This window comes from Lissotriton vulgaris, chromosome 6 (assembly GCF_964263255.1).
Source record: "Lissotriton vulgaris chromosome 6, aLisVul1.2, whole genome shotgun sequence".
Classification (NCBI taxonomy): Eukaryota; Metazoa; Chordata; class Amphibia; order Caudata; family Salamandridae; genus Lissotriton; species Lissotriton vulgaris.
Genome location: NC_141694.1, coordinates 1,547,668,616 through 1,547,684,392, shown reverse-complemented (window position 1 = coordinate 1,547,684,392; position 15,777 = coordinate 1,547,668,616). Strand labels below are relative to the sequence as shown.

Here is a 15,777-nt window from a genome sequence, read left to right as displayed (position 1 = left end):
CAAGATGAACACAGACCGGAGTCTGCGGTTGAGTTGGGTCTGCGCCTGTGTGGCACCTTTGATGTAGTTTGCGATCTGATCCTTGCGAATGTCAAGGGGGATGCAGTGAACTTTCAGGTTGCTAACGCTTTAGCGTTAATTCCCGAGGCCAAGAAACCCCGTCTGTTGGCAAGGATAATTGTGGCGGCTTATAAAATCGTCCCAGGCGGAGGGGGATGATCCTAAGATGAGGACTTCCGTTTTGTCCGAGTTAAGTTTTAAACGGCTGTTCTTCATCCACTCGGCTACTTCTTTCATTCCTTCGTGTAGGTTGGTTTTGGCGGTGTTAGGGTCTTTGGTGAGGGAGAGGATCAGCTGGGTGTCGTCAACGTAGGAGATGATGTTGAGGTTGTGTTGTTGCGCGATGGCTGCGAGGGGACTCATGTATACGTTGAAGAGGGTGGGACTGAGTGATGATCCTTGTGGTACTCCGCAGATGACTTTGGTGGCCTCTGATTTGAAAGGGGGGAGGCGGACTCTCTGGGTTCTTCCAGTGAGGAACGAAATGATCCAGTCCAAGGCTTTTCCTTGTACTCCGACGTTGTTCAGGCGTTTAATGAGTGTGTTATGACAGACTGTGTCGAATGCGGCGGAGAGGTCGAGTAGGATGAGGGCAACTGTTTCTCCGTTGTCCAGTAGCGTTCGGATGTCGTCCGTACCGGCGATGAGGGCGGTTTCAGTGCTGTGTTTGGCTCGGAAGCCAGACTGTGAGGGGTCAAGAGAGTTGTTGGATTCAAGGAAGGCGGCGAGCTGACTATTGACTGCTTTCTCGATGACTTTGGCCGGGAAGGGGAGGAGTGAGATGGGGCGGTAGTTCTTGAGTTCAGAGGGGTCCCCTGTGGGTTTCTTCAGAAGGGCGCTGAGTTCGGCGTGTTTCCAGCTTTCTGGGAAGGTAGCGGAGATGAAGGAGCAGTTGATGACATCGCGGAGATGGGGTGCGATGATGAAGTCTGCTTTGTTGAAAATGTGGTGGGGACAAGGGTCAGTTGGCGATCCCGAGTGGATGGAGTTCATCAAGCGGATGATTTCTTCAGGCGTGATTGGGTTCCAGGCGCAAAGGTTGTGAGGGTGTTGTTTTGGTTCGGAGGTGGGTGGAGTGGGTTGTTCTTCGGACAGGTTTACAAAGCTGTTATGAATGTCGGCAATTTTGTTGTGGAAGAAGGAGGATAGAGAGTGGCAGAGGTCCTGGGAGGGAGTGATGTCGTTGGTGCTGGCGGTGGGGTTGGGGTTGGTAAATTCTTTGACGATGTTGAATAGTTCCTTGCTGTTGTGGGTGTTGTTGTCAAGTCGAGTCCAATATTGTTGTGTAATTTCCAAGTAAGCAAAATGACAATAAACAGATTTACCAATAAAAAAACACACAAAAACCAGTAGATTTTCAATACATCATGGACACTCAATGCACTGTACCAGGCCAAGCAGGACACCTGATGCTATATTTTATTTTGTTAATACATGCATATGCCCACCACGTTTAAAGAAAATATTTCTAAATTTATTCTAATTTATATTGCATATGCTGTTTGAATTGTGTTTGTTTATTTTTAAATGGGTGAGTGAATAAATACAAGAATGGGTCAGTGGGTGGATTAATGGATGCATGGAAGTAACAATGAGTGACACAGTGCATGTCTGATGAGTTATTGTTTATCTACCCTTCCTAGTGACTCAAGTGCAACTGATGTTCCGAAACCAGCTCTATTATCATTGCCAATGCTTGTTACAATGTTCAACGCTTACACACTTCAACCAAATTTGTGCTCTTAATGGTGTTTCTGGCTAACAGACAGGAGGTATTCACAGATAGGCTGCCATAAAGATGTGCATTGCAAGATAACCTATCTAACAAAAGCTTGCTTTTAGAAAGTGGGTCTCTAGATGCCAGATGTATGCATCATGTCCAATTAGGGACCACAAATCTAGTCAGGGTAAGTCAGATACACACTATAAATTAACCTGTGCTCACCCTCTAGTAGCTTGGCACAGAGCAGGCAGGCTTAACTTAGGAGGCAATGTGTAATGTATATGTGCAACACACAGTAATACAGAAAAATAAATCATGGTTTTATAAATAAAACAAAACCAGATGACAAAAGTCCAATGAATAGAAGTTGAAATATGTTTTTTTAAAGAACAGAAATGTCAATAGCGCATAGAAGCAATAAAACTGGACTGAGGGAAAGTCAGGAGGTCAGGTCGATCTTGATGAAGCGCGGGCTGGATGTAGGAGCCAAGCAGGCCAGCTAAACACAGTACCTTGATCTTGATCACACACAGAAAGATAGGGGGTGTAGCCAAGCAATGGATTGTTGTCGATCCTGCAGTTGAGGTGATGCGTCAATATTCTTTACGCAGTGGCGGTGATGCATTGGTTCTGAAGACGATGCACTGAGCTGAGAGGCATTAATTTTGTAGACAGGAGCTGCATTGGTTCGACCGGAGCAAGCACCTGAGTTAACTTCCAATGGACCAGACACAAGAGCAGGTGGCGAGACTTTGATAAACCTGAGGAGGCAAGCCACCAGGCCCTTGGACATCACTCTGGGTTCAAAGCAGAGTCCTGCTCTTCCTCAGGAGGGTCAAAGGGCAGCAGGTAGCCAAAAAGCAATCCTTCCACAGCAGCAGCCCAGCAGAGTGACAGTCCATGTAGCATCACGGCTCCAGAGCACTACTGGGGGGTAATCAACCTTTGTGTGGGGACAGGACACTGACTATTCAGGAGAAAGTGTTAGCTCCTCCCTCCCATCCAGCCCAGGATGAACCATCAGGATGCAGATGGGCACTCAGACACACCTAACCTTCTTTTATGTCTGGCTGTCTAGAGGGAATGTACAACGTCAAGCTGTCACCCACTTCAGACGTGTATTGGAGACAGGCTGCAGGACCCCAAAGCTTTAAAAACAGAGAAATGCTAACTTTCTAAAAGTGGAATTTCTAAAATAGCAATGTTAAATCCAACTTTACCAGCAAAGTATCATTACCATTCCAATTCTATAAAACATGGCAAAGCTACTCCTTCTCTTTTTTTTAAACTTGTGTTTATTGGCATTTTCCAATTACAGTGACATATTGCAACAGAGATTATTCTCGTCAAGTACATTTTACTGGCATTGGTCTTGGAATGCATGAATATTCATACAAGTACTAGTCCAATATCCTGTCACTACGAGGGACGTTCTAGAAGGTAAACCTGAACAGAACTTGGGGAATGAACTAGGGGGGTACTCATGGGATATCGGGGACGAATAGTGGATGGGATCCGGAGTCTGTAGGTTCATCTGGGTTGGTACAGGATAGGGAATCACCCCGGGTGTTGGGGGGGAACCTATGGAAGGCCTAAATAAATAGAAGTGGCGTGTATGTTCGGCCCCGTACCTGACGCTGCTGCAAGGGGGCTCAGAAGGTCACCGATGTAAGGGAGCACGCTATTGTGGAGTCGGCTCGATCAGGTGACTGGGTGGTGCGTGATGTGCGAGGGGCTTCGTGCGGGTTGTGTTGTGTCAATGATTGAATAAACTGATGAAGCAGGAGGGCCCAGTCCATTAATATGGGGTGTTTACGTATTCCCTTCGTCTCTTCCTCTCTCAGCATTTCTTCCTCCGCTGTTGCCCATTTCTTCACTCCGCCCACCCATGCGTCAATTGGGGGGCCTGTAGGGGACCGCCAGTGCATGGCTATGTTTCGTTTTGCTAATAGGAGGGCTAGGGAGGCAAATCCAAGGGGGACTTTGTGTGTTTCTGGCTTTGGAAAATGCCTAGAGCACATGCGTCCCACGTGTTTAAAAAGGAAAGCCCTGTAAGGTCCCTGAGTGACTCGTGTATATGTTGCCAGTATGAATGCAATGCTGGACAAATCCAAAACATGTGTTGAAAATCCGCCGCATGCATTTGGCACCTGGGGAAGGAGAACTGGGACTTGGGATAAAAATGTTGAAGGCACGCTGGCGTCAAGTAGGCCCTATGCAGGATATAAAATTGTATGTTTTTAAAGCGCGCGTTGCGGGACACTTTCTTGGGATACTCGAGGGCTTTTTCCCATTCTTTGTCGTGGAGGGAGCGGCCGAGTTCTTCTTCCCATGTAGCTCTAAGGGTTGCCAGCGGACAGTTTTGAGTTCCCTAATGGCTTTATAGAGCCATGTGATGAGGTGTCGACCCACCCCCAAATGTAAGATGGTATGTATAACCGGGTGTGTAGGAGATTCCCCTGTGGAAAGGTCGTGATGTGGACGATAGTTCGTGAGGAGTTGGCGATGAAGCAGGAATTGACCCGTAGGGAGATCATGCTCTTCCACCAGGCGTAGAAAGGGTCTGAGCTGGCCGTTCTCAAACAGAGATTCCGCCTCAGTGATGCCACAGTCTGTCCATGCACTCAACATGTTAGCTGGATAGTAGCCTTCCTGTATGGGCCACCCGGCTAAAGGGAGGTGGGAAGAGTGGCAAAGCTGCTCCTTCTCAATCAGGAATTTCAACTTAAAAGTGTAATAAGGAATACTGTTGGAAGCTGAGTTTCTGTTGCAGGAATCCCCCTAGTTTTTGCCATATTTCTGATGCACTTTGACTTAATGTGCCCTGGGTACCTGCCAAACAGGTTCCCCGGGGCTGGCCTCTTTCCCAAAACTGTACCTTTGTACCCTGAATAGACACCTCATTCCATTCCATGTAAGTTCCTTGTAAAAAGTACCATGGGTACCCCGGGCACTGTGACCAGGGAAGGCCTCTAAGGGCTGCAACAAATAATGTGCCACCCTTAGAGTTGCTGTACCTTAACATACACACTGCCATTGCAGGCTGCGTATTTTCTTGCAGAGAAAAGTGAAGAGTCAACATGGCACCCATACCCGTGTGCCATGCCTGCAACCCACTGCCTATGGTATCAGTAAAGAAATACCAAAGGGGGTGATGGACGGAGCGTTTGAGCAAATCAAACACTCACCCCTAGTCAACTGATCTGGGTTTAATCCATCACCATTCTTTAGCTCACTTCACCACCCCAGTTCAGAAATGGCCATATGCAAATTAGTCTGACCCTGTGCCTCATGGGAACAGTCCAGCCCAAACTGCCAAGCCATGTCTTCCCTGGACCGGAAACAAGCATCCTGGGACCGGTTTCGGATTCATAATCCTCATCAGCCACCACAAGACATGTTTCTGGACCCATGGGGTGGGAGACATCGCTCCCTGAACCCAGAAACAAAGCCTTTCCTGGGCAAAGGTGTTCACACCTCCGCTAGGTCAAGAAGAGCCATCAGTGGCAGGGGAGCTTCAAAGGCCTTGCCGCCTTTATAGTGCAACCCCCAGCCTCTCTTGCTAGCAGGAGCAGCCCCCTTTCTTGTCTCCCCTCCTTTTTAGAAGACAGGCGGGAAATATTAGAGAAACACAGAAGGTGGGCTCAACTCTGCCAACCCCACCCTTCAGGTGTGGAAGGCAAGGTGAAGCCCACTCTTTAGTGCTCGCCATCTTGCAGATGGCAGGCACTCTCCAATCAGGGTTAGGGATTGTGCCCACACCCCCAAGTTGGGTAAGAACACTTAGGATGTAGTCAGCCTAAGGTTAGTATCTCATCTCACCACGAGACACTCCTGACCCGTCTGGCCAAGGTCAGAGTTCTTAGCTCGGCATGTGCCCTTCTGGCCTTGTATCTGTGTAACACAACTTTTTCAGTGGAATTGGGTAATGCAAGATCCAAAATTTTCAGTTCCCCGTGTGGAGTGCCCCAGGGGTCTTCTTTAAGCCCGACCCTTTTTAATTTGTATGTAGCCCCACTAGCTGAAATCATAAGAGAAAGCGGCTTCACCCGGTATCTTATGCCGACGACACCCAGATAGTGGTGTCTATTAGCAAGGACGTGAAAGAGACGGCGGAGAAATTCAGATCCTGTATGTCTCGGGTCAGACAATGGATGCTTACTAACTGTCTGAAGTTAAATGGGGGAAAAAGTGAAAGTACTGGTGTTGGGGGGGGGGGGGGGGGGGGGATCCAAACATCTGGTCCCCAGAGTGGTGGCCTGACAGCCTGGGCAATTGTCCGGCCCCACTAGAAAAGGTGAAAAATGTAGGTATGACTCTAGATAATAACCTCTCTTTCGACACCCAGGCCAGCAAATTGGCTTCATCAGTCTGGTTCATATTAAAAATGATTAAAAAACTATTGCCCTTCATTCCAATGGATGCTAGGAAAACAGTTGTAACTGCCCTTGCCTTGTCTATATTAGACTACGGGAATGCCTTGTATGCCGGAGCTAAGGTGCAAAACTACAGCGTTTGCAGAACGTGTCAGCAAGGCTGGTGCTTGACATTCCTAAATATGAGCCAATTACCCACACACTAAAAACCTTGCACTGGCTACCTATCGCCCAAAGAATTCAGTTTAAATCATTGTGTCTGGCCTACAAGGCAATTCATGGGTCAGGCGCTCAGTTCTTAAAAACTCGTCTGAAACAGTACGAAGCCACTAGGCTTCTTAGATCGCGATCTATAAAATAATAAATCAAATCAAATCAAATCATTGGCTGCTGACCTCGAGACCCCTAAAATGCCCCTAAATACAGTATTTAGGGGGCATCCCTAAACCAAGAAGGCAGATTCCCACAACCTATGAAGAAGAAGGACACAAGAAGACACCCAGCAGAGAAAAACTGACTTGGCCCCAGCCCTACCGGGCTGTCTGCTGTTTCCAGACATCCTGTGCCAAAAATCACCTTGTCCTGCAGCCAGTAACCTCCAGAATCCCAGGGAGGACTGACTGCCTTCAACAAAGACTGGATTGCCTGTGAACAGCACTCTGTTCAAAAGGAACTCCCAATGCACACTCTGAGCCTGCTGAGGATAAAGAAATCTGATCCCTGGAACCACCACTGCACCCGATGCCTACTGCCTGAATCAGAGTGGACCACTGATCCCAGCGAAGTGTTCCAGCGCTCCAGAGTCTGAGTCCACCAGGGGTTGACCCCTCCAGGACTCCCCAACGTCGCCTGCAGCCTCTGCACGGAGACCCCTCCAACCTCGAGTGTTTAGCTAAGGTGACCTCCGACCTCAAAATACACTATCGTATCCAGCCGCCCTGTGCCTTGGAGAAGAGGACCTGAGATGCACGTACGTCCAAGCCATCCAACTTACATGGCCAGCTGTTGGTTCTTCCTGGAGTAATTCCTGGATTGAACCTACAGCTAACAAACAAAACCGGCAATCCCTATTGAAAACAACAGGGCACCCTACGCCAAAACAACACCCTGCACCTGGCCACCCCTGTGCACCATGTGTGTTAAATCGGATCCCCCTTTGCGCTGAGCCTAAAACCAGGACCTTTGCTCCCACAACCTTGTGGCCTGCTTGTGAGCAGCCACTAACCGGAGGACCCCTATCTCTTACTGGATAACATTGGGACTCAGTACTCTGCACCTGGCCGCCCAAGTGCTTTGAGAGTGCATCCTTGACCCTGGGGGAACCCAGGTACTAACCCAGAAAACCAACTCCCAAACCTAAGTACTTACCGTTAAGTACATAACATTGTTTCATCCCATGGGACTGCATTGGCTGCTTTCTTGTGAAAATTGTTCTGTGGAGTTGGTTTGTATGAAACGGTAAGAAACTGCATATGTGCAAAAACTGATTTACTTACCTTTTGTCTAGTAAATGTCCCAGTGTGAAATATAGGCATATCAAACTGAGTAGAAAAAGTAATTTAAAAAGTAATCTAAAAGGTAATCTGAAAAGTAATTCAAACTGTTTTATAAACAAATAACTTACCTGTAACTCATCCAATGGCATTCAACTGCATTCAAACTGTATTTCACTGCATAAATCGTGCAAAGTATTATTATACTTACCTGTACCAGGCCTGGCATGGTTCTAGAAAAATAAAACACAACACAATAATATTTTTATACAAACATTGGTCTGAGTTCAGTCTTTGAGCGTGTATCATAATTTCTTGCCTGAGTGTGTACAGTAAATGCTTAACACTACCCTCCGATAAAGCCTTACTGCTCGCACACACTACCTCAAATAGTGTACGGTATTATTCACTTTTACCTCTGCCAACCTTCGGCGTTCCACTGGACTCTGTCAACACTATACCTTACTTTGATTTAGTATATACAGAGCCAGATTCCTACAAATACCCAATGTTAACCTATGATAGGAGTAGGATCCACAGTATTGAAAAACAAATGTAGGTTTTTTTTCTCTACCAGGACAAGCAAAAAGTAGAAGCACCTGTCCTACGTTTTACTTACACAGCACCCTGCTCTACCTTAGGGGTGACTTATGTGTAATGAAAGGGGAGTTTAAGGCTTAGCAAGAGGTTTTAAATGTCAAGTCGACATGGCAGTAAAACTGCACACACAGGCTATGCAGTGCCAGGCCTGAGACATGTTTTAAAGGGCTACTTTTGTAGGTGGCACGCTAGTAGGATTTAATTTAAATGCCCTGGGCACAGGTAGTGTATTCTACTAGAGAGTTACAGATACATTTAATATGCCAATTTTGGATAAACCAATTAAACCATGTGTAGAGGTGAGAGAACATGCACTTTTGCACTGGTTAGCAGTGGTAAACTGCCCAGAGTCCTAAAGTCAACAAAAATGAGGTCAGAAAAGAGTAGAAGGGAGGTACAAAGTTTGGAGTGACCATTCAGAAAGGGCCATTTTCCAACACGGCCCCATCCAGTTTAAAGCCAGGGTAGACTAATCAATACCTTGATGGACTTCCCTGCTTAAGGTGATTGAACATGGACAATGGCCCACTCCTGAGGGACACTGCAGGGACACTTGCCAGTTCTGTGCCTCTTTAGACCCAGAGTATTGTCTATACTCTCTAGGACCAATGAGCTGACCCATGGGGAGTTATTCTCCTTACCTGTGGACCCCATCCCTGCAGTGCCTATCTTTAAGTTGCTTCCAGATATATCTCAGTAGGCAGACAGTAGCACCATGGCCAACAGAGTGATGTGGCTCATTCACCCCTTGGGTCTGACTTCTGCCTCCAACCAATGAAAGCTCTGTACACAAGGACCGTAACCAACAGAGGGCATTGACAGCTGTCAGTGTCAAGAACCAGGCCCCAGGCCATTCAGGGCTCTCTAACCTCTGTGGTTTCTCAGAGTCAAATGCAATGGCCCCAGGTACCTTGCATTGTTTTTCCTCTCCCCCTCCCACTAGTTCAGGGTATCCTGAAACTGGTCCTTTAACCCTGTGACTTCAGGCTCAACAGGAGCCAGGGATGAGTCCTTCCTTCCATTGCCCTTCCATCCAGGCTTTTGTACCCAGCATTTGGGAGTGGTACTCCAGAAAACTGAACTATTATTATTATTATTATTTAGAAGTTTTCTATAGCGCTAACAAGACCCGAAGGTAGCAGAGCGCTTTACAGTAAAGGAATGAAAAGGTGGACAAAAAGACAAGTAACAAATAAAGGTGATCATCAAATGACAATTAGGGGAGAGGAGAAGTTCGTACAGTAGGACTTCTTGGCAATAGGATACAGAGTTCTCACATAGTTCTGGGGGTGGATGTTGATCCTAGTTACCCAGGACCTAGGGAACGGATGAAGAACAAGGATTTGAGTTGGCTCTTGAATTCCGCATAGGACGGTATGGTTCTGATATGCGGGGGGATAGAGTTCCATATTTTGGGGGCATTTCCTGAGAAGGAGCAGTCCGCAGTTTTCTTCTTTCTGGTTTTTGGTAGGATGAGCAGCAGGGAGTTGGAGCTTCTCAAGATTCTACTTTGGCCAGCTTTTGTGAGTTTGTTTGCCAGGTATTCTGGTTTTCCGGTGTGGAGGGCCTTGTGGGTTAGGCAGGCCGTTCTGAAGGTGCTACGCATATCCACCGGGAGCCATTCAAGTGCAGGGGAGATGTGGTCGGATTTTTTGCATCCTGTGATCATTCTTGCTGCCGCATGCAATGTTGTTTTTAATGGAGCCAGGTGTGATTTGGGGATGCCTGTTAGGATTGAGTTCCCATAGTCCAGTCTAGATAGAACTAGAGATTGCGTGGCTAGTTTGAGGTCCTTGTTGGGAATGAAAGGTTTGATTTTGTTCAGAAGTCTGAGGTTAAAGAATGCGCTTTTTGCCGAGTTCTTAATGTGGTTTGTCAAGGTTAGTTTGGGGTCTAAGGTGAAGCCCAGGGATTTTACGGAATCAGCTAGCGTGAGAGAACCTTTAAAAGCATCGATCGACTTCAGCCACTCGATGATTTGAGGGTTGTCTTCTTTGTTTGAGATGAGAAGAGTTTCGGTCTTGTCGGGATTGAGTTTCAGGTGATTCTTTGTCAGCCAATCTTGAACATCATTTAAGACGGCATTTACTCGGTGGATGTCGTTAATTGAAGAGGTTTCCAGGTAGATCTGTGTGTCATCCGCGTAGAGGTGGAAGTGGATATTGGCATTCCTGAGTAGTTTGGCGAGCGGTTCCATATAGATGTTGAAGAGCTGAGGAGAAAGTACTGATCCTTGGGGGACACCCCTGTTGACTTGCTGGGATTCGGAGGTGAAGTTCTTCATTTTTATTATTTGCGAGCGGTTGTGTAGAAAGGAGGAAAACCAATCGAGAACTACCTCGCCGAGGCCAGCTCTTACTTGCAGAGTCTTGATGAGGAGCTTATGGTCCACCGTGTCGAAAGCTGCGGATAAATCAAGGAGTATGAGGAGGCAGCATTTGTCAGCGTCAAGGGAACCGTGAATATCGTCTATGATGTTCAGCATCGCAGTTTCTGTGCTGCGGCCTGGTCTGAAGCCGGATTGGAGGGGGTCTAGGAGATTGATGTTATCCAGATGATGAGTCAATTGCAGGAGAACGCATCGTTCCAGTGTTTTGGCAAGTAGAGGAAGGTTAGATATTGGTCTGAAATTGTTCAAGTCAGTAGAGTCAAGACCGGGTTTTTTCAGAAAAGGGGTGACTTGTCCCATTTTTAGACAGTCGGGGACCACTCCGCTTTGTAGGGAGCTGTTTATGATTTTGCCCCAGATAGGTGCTAAGGTGAGCTTCATTTTTTTGATTAGTGAGGGAGGAATGGGGTCTGAGATGTGAGGTGATGGTTTGGAGGTCGAGATCAACGAGATTATCTCAGTTTCCTGCACGTGGCGAAAGCTTAGCCAACGGAGGGGGGAGGAGCCGGATGGTAGGGCCTGTGGGATGGCCGCGTTGTTCTTCGGGAGGTGTGAGTTGTTGATGTCTAGAGATAATTCGATTTTTAAGACTTTATCGTTGAAGAAGGTGGCGAAGTTATCGCATAGTTCTTTGGACTCCTGCAGGGGTGAGGGCAGAGGCTTGGATGTTTGACGTCTGATAATGTTGTAGAGCTCCTTAGGTCTGTTTTTGGAATTGGCTAGTGCCTCTCGGAAGAAGCTGGATTTCTTGTTTTTGATGTGGTTGTTGTATTTCCTGCGTGCTGTTTTTAGTTGTAAGCGAAGGATGGCTGTTGGGTTGTTTCTCCACTTTCTTTCTTTGGCTCTCAAGGATCTTCTTTCTGCGTTGAGGTCCGCATTGAACCAGGTTCTAGAAGGGGTGGCACGGCTTCTTTTGAGCTTTAGTGGAGCTAGATTATCGAGAATGGAGACTAGCTCGGAGTTGTAGTGGTCGATGAGATCATTGGTCGAGAGGTGCAAAGAGTTGTCTGGAAGAAGTTAACTTAGTTGACCTTCTAGAACTGTCAGGGCGCCTGTGGAGGCCACCCCACCTAGTTCTCCTGACATCGGGGGTTCCTCATTCCCCAGAATGCAGTTTATGGGCATGATCCATGAACCTCCTCTGGGTCACTTTCCCACCCCCTCTAGGGACATCAGTGCCATAGAGTTGAAAACGTCCAGCCCCTGAGCCTCAGTCATCCTACCGCCTGGCCGGGGTACTACCCTGGGGAGACCAACCTTTCCAAAACCTTTTCCTAGCCCTGGTATCCTTTAGAAAAGTGACTGGGACCTCATTCACTTTTAGGGTGGAAGTGATGACACCCACCCTCAGGGATCACTAGTTCACCCTTTGAGTCTATCTCCCAGATGAGGGAGATCAGGGCATGGTCTATGACCTGCCCCTGGGGACCCCTAAGGTGACATTGGCCACTCCTGTAGAGCTCCCACCAGTAGGTGGCTCCTTTGGACAGCCAGAGTCCCCCTGCTTTTGTCCTAACTAGTAACACTCAAAGCAGTGAGGCTGGAAATGGTGCACCCTGCGCCGCCGCCCACTAGAACCTTCTTCTTAGATAGGAAATATGAACCATTTCCTTGCCCCTTAACATGAGACCTGTCTGGCTCCCTCTTAACCTCGGTATCGCTCTGTTGGAGGAAACATGAACCACCCTTCTTGGGGTCACTCTCAGGTACCCCTTTGGATACTGGTGCTGACCCAGATGTCCGCCTACTCAGCAAGATTACTGGGGTCAGTCAGCTTGCTATCAATCAGTTGTTGGTGCAGCTCAGTAAAATCAGTATCAAGCATGTGCTCCTTCAAATTTAAGATATACAGCCCTGAATAACCATCAACCTTTCTGCCCCTACCCTCGCCCTTCAGTGCCTTGCTAGCATAGTCAAGTAAATCCACCCATGTCTGCGATGAGATCTTGTGGCTGCCCCGGAATTTTTTTCTACATTTCTCAGGGGTCAGACCAAACTTGCTGACTAGAATGACTTTCATTGCAGGGTAGTGAGTCTGTTCCTGTACCCTCAGTGTTAAGAGTGTGTCCCTCCCAAGGTTCTGGGTACAGGTAGTGCGCTCTAATAGGGACTTACAGTTAAATTAAATTTCCCAATTGTGAATAAACCAATAAACCATGTTTAGAGGAGAAAGCATATGCACTTTAGCACTTGTTAGGAATGGTAAAGTGCCCAGTGTCACAAAGCCAAACAAAATTAGGTCAGAAAAAGAGGAGAAGGAAGGCAAAACATGTGAGTGATCTTTCAGGGAGAGCCATTTACAATGAAAATGAAAGCAATATTTAAACATAACTATTTTACTAACTTGAATGAGTAATTCACACAGAATTGTAGTACTGCAGCCCTCACTCTAAGTAGAGAGGAAATCCTATTTGTAATCAATCAAGCAGAAAAGAAAATTAAGGAACAAAGAGGACCCATTGTGGAAAGTCAATACAAAAACCTTTGTAAAGGGACATCAATATTCAAGCATACTAGTCAAAGTCTTTATTTGCACTTACATTCAGAACTATTTTCATCTTTGGCAGAAGCTTCTGGAACATTTAATGAAGGTTCCACCGGATTCTCTTTTTTGGCTGATGCTACAACAGAGATTAAAGGTTGATAATCTATTCGTAGAAATCTGCTCCACATGCACTAACTTTGTATCATTGTATCATATAGATTAGTATTTGCTTTTTTAATTAACTATTCTATACATTAAGTGCAGCCACACACAATTCCATGATCCTGATTCACGGGTTCCGGGTTTGTCACCCTTCCACGCACAGACTACATATTATGACAAAGGGAAATTTACCAAGTGGGCGGATTTTTCTACCGACATGACTCCCAAAGATAGGGGGCCTGGGTGATCCTATGAAAGCACCATGCAGAGATCATTGTAAATGTTGGAACCCCGCCCCTCTTTCCCCTCACAGAGAGCAGATCACTGTGTACATCCTAAAAGGAGAGACGTGATGATAAAAGCGTGAATGAAGAGAAGAGATCACAGTGGAATTGATGTTGACAGGTTCTTGACTTTCCTATTATCAGAAATTTCTGACTTTAGGCACGATTATTCTCAACATGGTAATCAACAAGAAAACAGACAGGACACCTATCAGTGAGAATATAAAAACTGCTCAATGTCTAAATGCCAAACAATATATCATGGTATGAACTTAGTGGGCACTCCCAGTCTCATGAGAGGGACCATACGTTTTATTATCATGCTCACAGGAGCACTCATGAATGTATGATAGTATCCTTTAACAACTGTATGGTAGAATTTGTTAACCTAGGTGCAATCACTATATATGGCCACAGACTGGCCAAAGTACTATCACAAGACAAATCTAGGCTATGAAACTTACGATAGGCAGATATGTACCTACTAAAGGACTACTGAGTACCTATCAAGCAGAGGAAAAGAATAAGAAGTACTCGAGGGAAATAAGGGCAGGAGAGTATTAAAACCTTTGGCAAGTGGCACCGACATTTAGGTATTCAATTCAAAATCTTTATTTGCACTTACATTCAGCCGCGTTTTCATCTTTGGCAGAGACCTCTGGAACGTTCAATAAAGGTTCCGCCTCATCTTTTTTGGCTGATGCAGACGCTGCAATAAAGAGATTAAAGGTTGACAATCTATTCGTACAACTCTGCTCCACATGCACTAACTTTGTATCATTTTAAGAATGCATGACTAGTAGTCTCTTTTTTCTAAACTATTGTATAAAGTATAAAGAGTGAATGGGGTGCTGGCTGTGCTGTTCCTGACAGTCAGACCCAGTTGATAAAACAAGGATGCCACAGAATCAAAGCAGTGAAAGAAGAGTACAACCTCTGAGGGTCCGATCCCCAAAGCTATTTCTGCACGGAACTCAGATTTATACACACAATAGGCAAATATCTGAGTGCAAATCCACTTTTTTAACTCAGAAAGATGGTTCCACACTTATGAATGTAAATCAACAACCTGTGTGGAGAGTGGGCGGGGGAGTGGGCACCCCTGTCCTTTAATGGATCACTGGATGCGCTTCCCTGCCCACCATGATTTTGGTGGGACGCCTTTTCTGTGTTCTCTCTGCTGGCATGAGATTGGGGAGTACGTACTCTATGAGCGTTACAGGGCAAACTGCTTTGGGATGATGTGTTTTGTGCCACCATTTGTGGGTTTAAGCGCATGCCTGACTTTGGTGTTCATGGGTGCTGCCTGGCTGTTGGGCTAGGGGTTTTCAAATTTGGACCCTGTCTCTGACTGTTAGGATGCCTTCTCCTCCCCATTTGTTTATGGGGCTCCGGGTTTAGAAGGCAGATGTCCTCTGTGTGTGGGTCAGGCTCGACCTTGCAGGCTCTTTGCGCTTGTCGGGGTGGCCTTGAGCTTGTGGGCTGGGGTTTGTGCACCCTGCCTCCGGTTGTTGGCCCTTTATGCCCCTACTTCATTTTTTATTTGGTAATGGTGTGAGTGGTGACCTGTCCTTGGCACTCATTTTGTGCTCGGGGTTACTTTGTGCCTGCTCTGTGATAAGCAACTTCTTCTGGATCTGGGAGTTTTTGAATGAGACTGCCCCTACGGTGTAGTCAAAAATAATTTGTCCCTCTACAAAATGTGATGAGGATCACCTGAGTCTCCCATATCTCAAAGATATTCATTGGGCTGAATGAGGACCCAATAAATGTTTGGGGGCCCTCTAAAATGGCTGGCCCCGCCTGTGCCACAGCGGCATGCATTACGCTCCTGCCTCCATGGTCAGGAGTCCCTTTCAGTCAGTAGGCCCTCTTCCACACTTTGTAAGATTGGTGTTGTAACCCGCAGTTGTATCTAATCCCCAGAATGCTGTGGGGAGGATTTTGATGCTCAAGTTCCCTTTGTTACTCTGGAGGATTTTCTGGGTTGGCTTCGTTTTTCATGTTCCCTGCCTCCACATAGGCTTTTTTTCGCTGGTGCTGTTCCCCCATTTTGGTTTCTAGGATGCCAGTGGTGCTTTAGTGTTTAGTCTCTGGTATGTGGTCCTAGCAGCGGGTGTTTTGCACAGAGCTACTGGTGATTCTTTGTGACCCTGGACTACTTGTCTTTCGTTCCTTGGCTAGTCCATGCCATGTCAGGCTAAG

The 15,777-nt window shown here is 46.6% G+C and overlaps 1 protein-coding gene across 1 annotated transcript in view; it reads right to left on the bottom strand.

The window, feature by feature from the left end:
* LOC147709124 (uncharacterized) overlaps positions 1–15,777 on the bottom strand; it is a 3,078,084-nt gene that overhangs the window by 2,185,871 nt on the left and 876,436 nt on the right. The window contains exons 15-16 of the mRNA XM_086927727.1: positions 14,198–14,281; positions 13,182–13,262 (exon numbers count right to left, since the gene is read on the bottom strand). Of these exons, the coding sequence (XP_086783853.1) occupies positions 13,182–13,262; positions 14,198–14,281 (165 nt within the window). The remainder of the gene's footprint in view (positions 1–13,181; positions 13,263–14,197; positions 14,282–15,777) is intronic.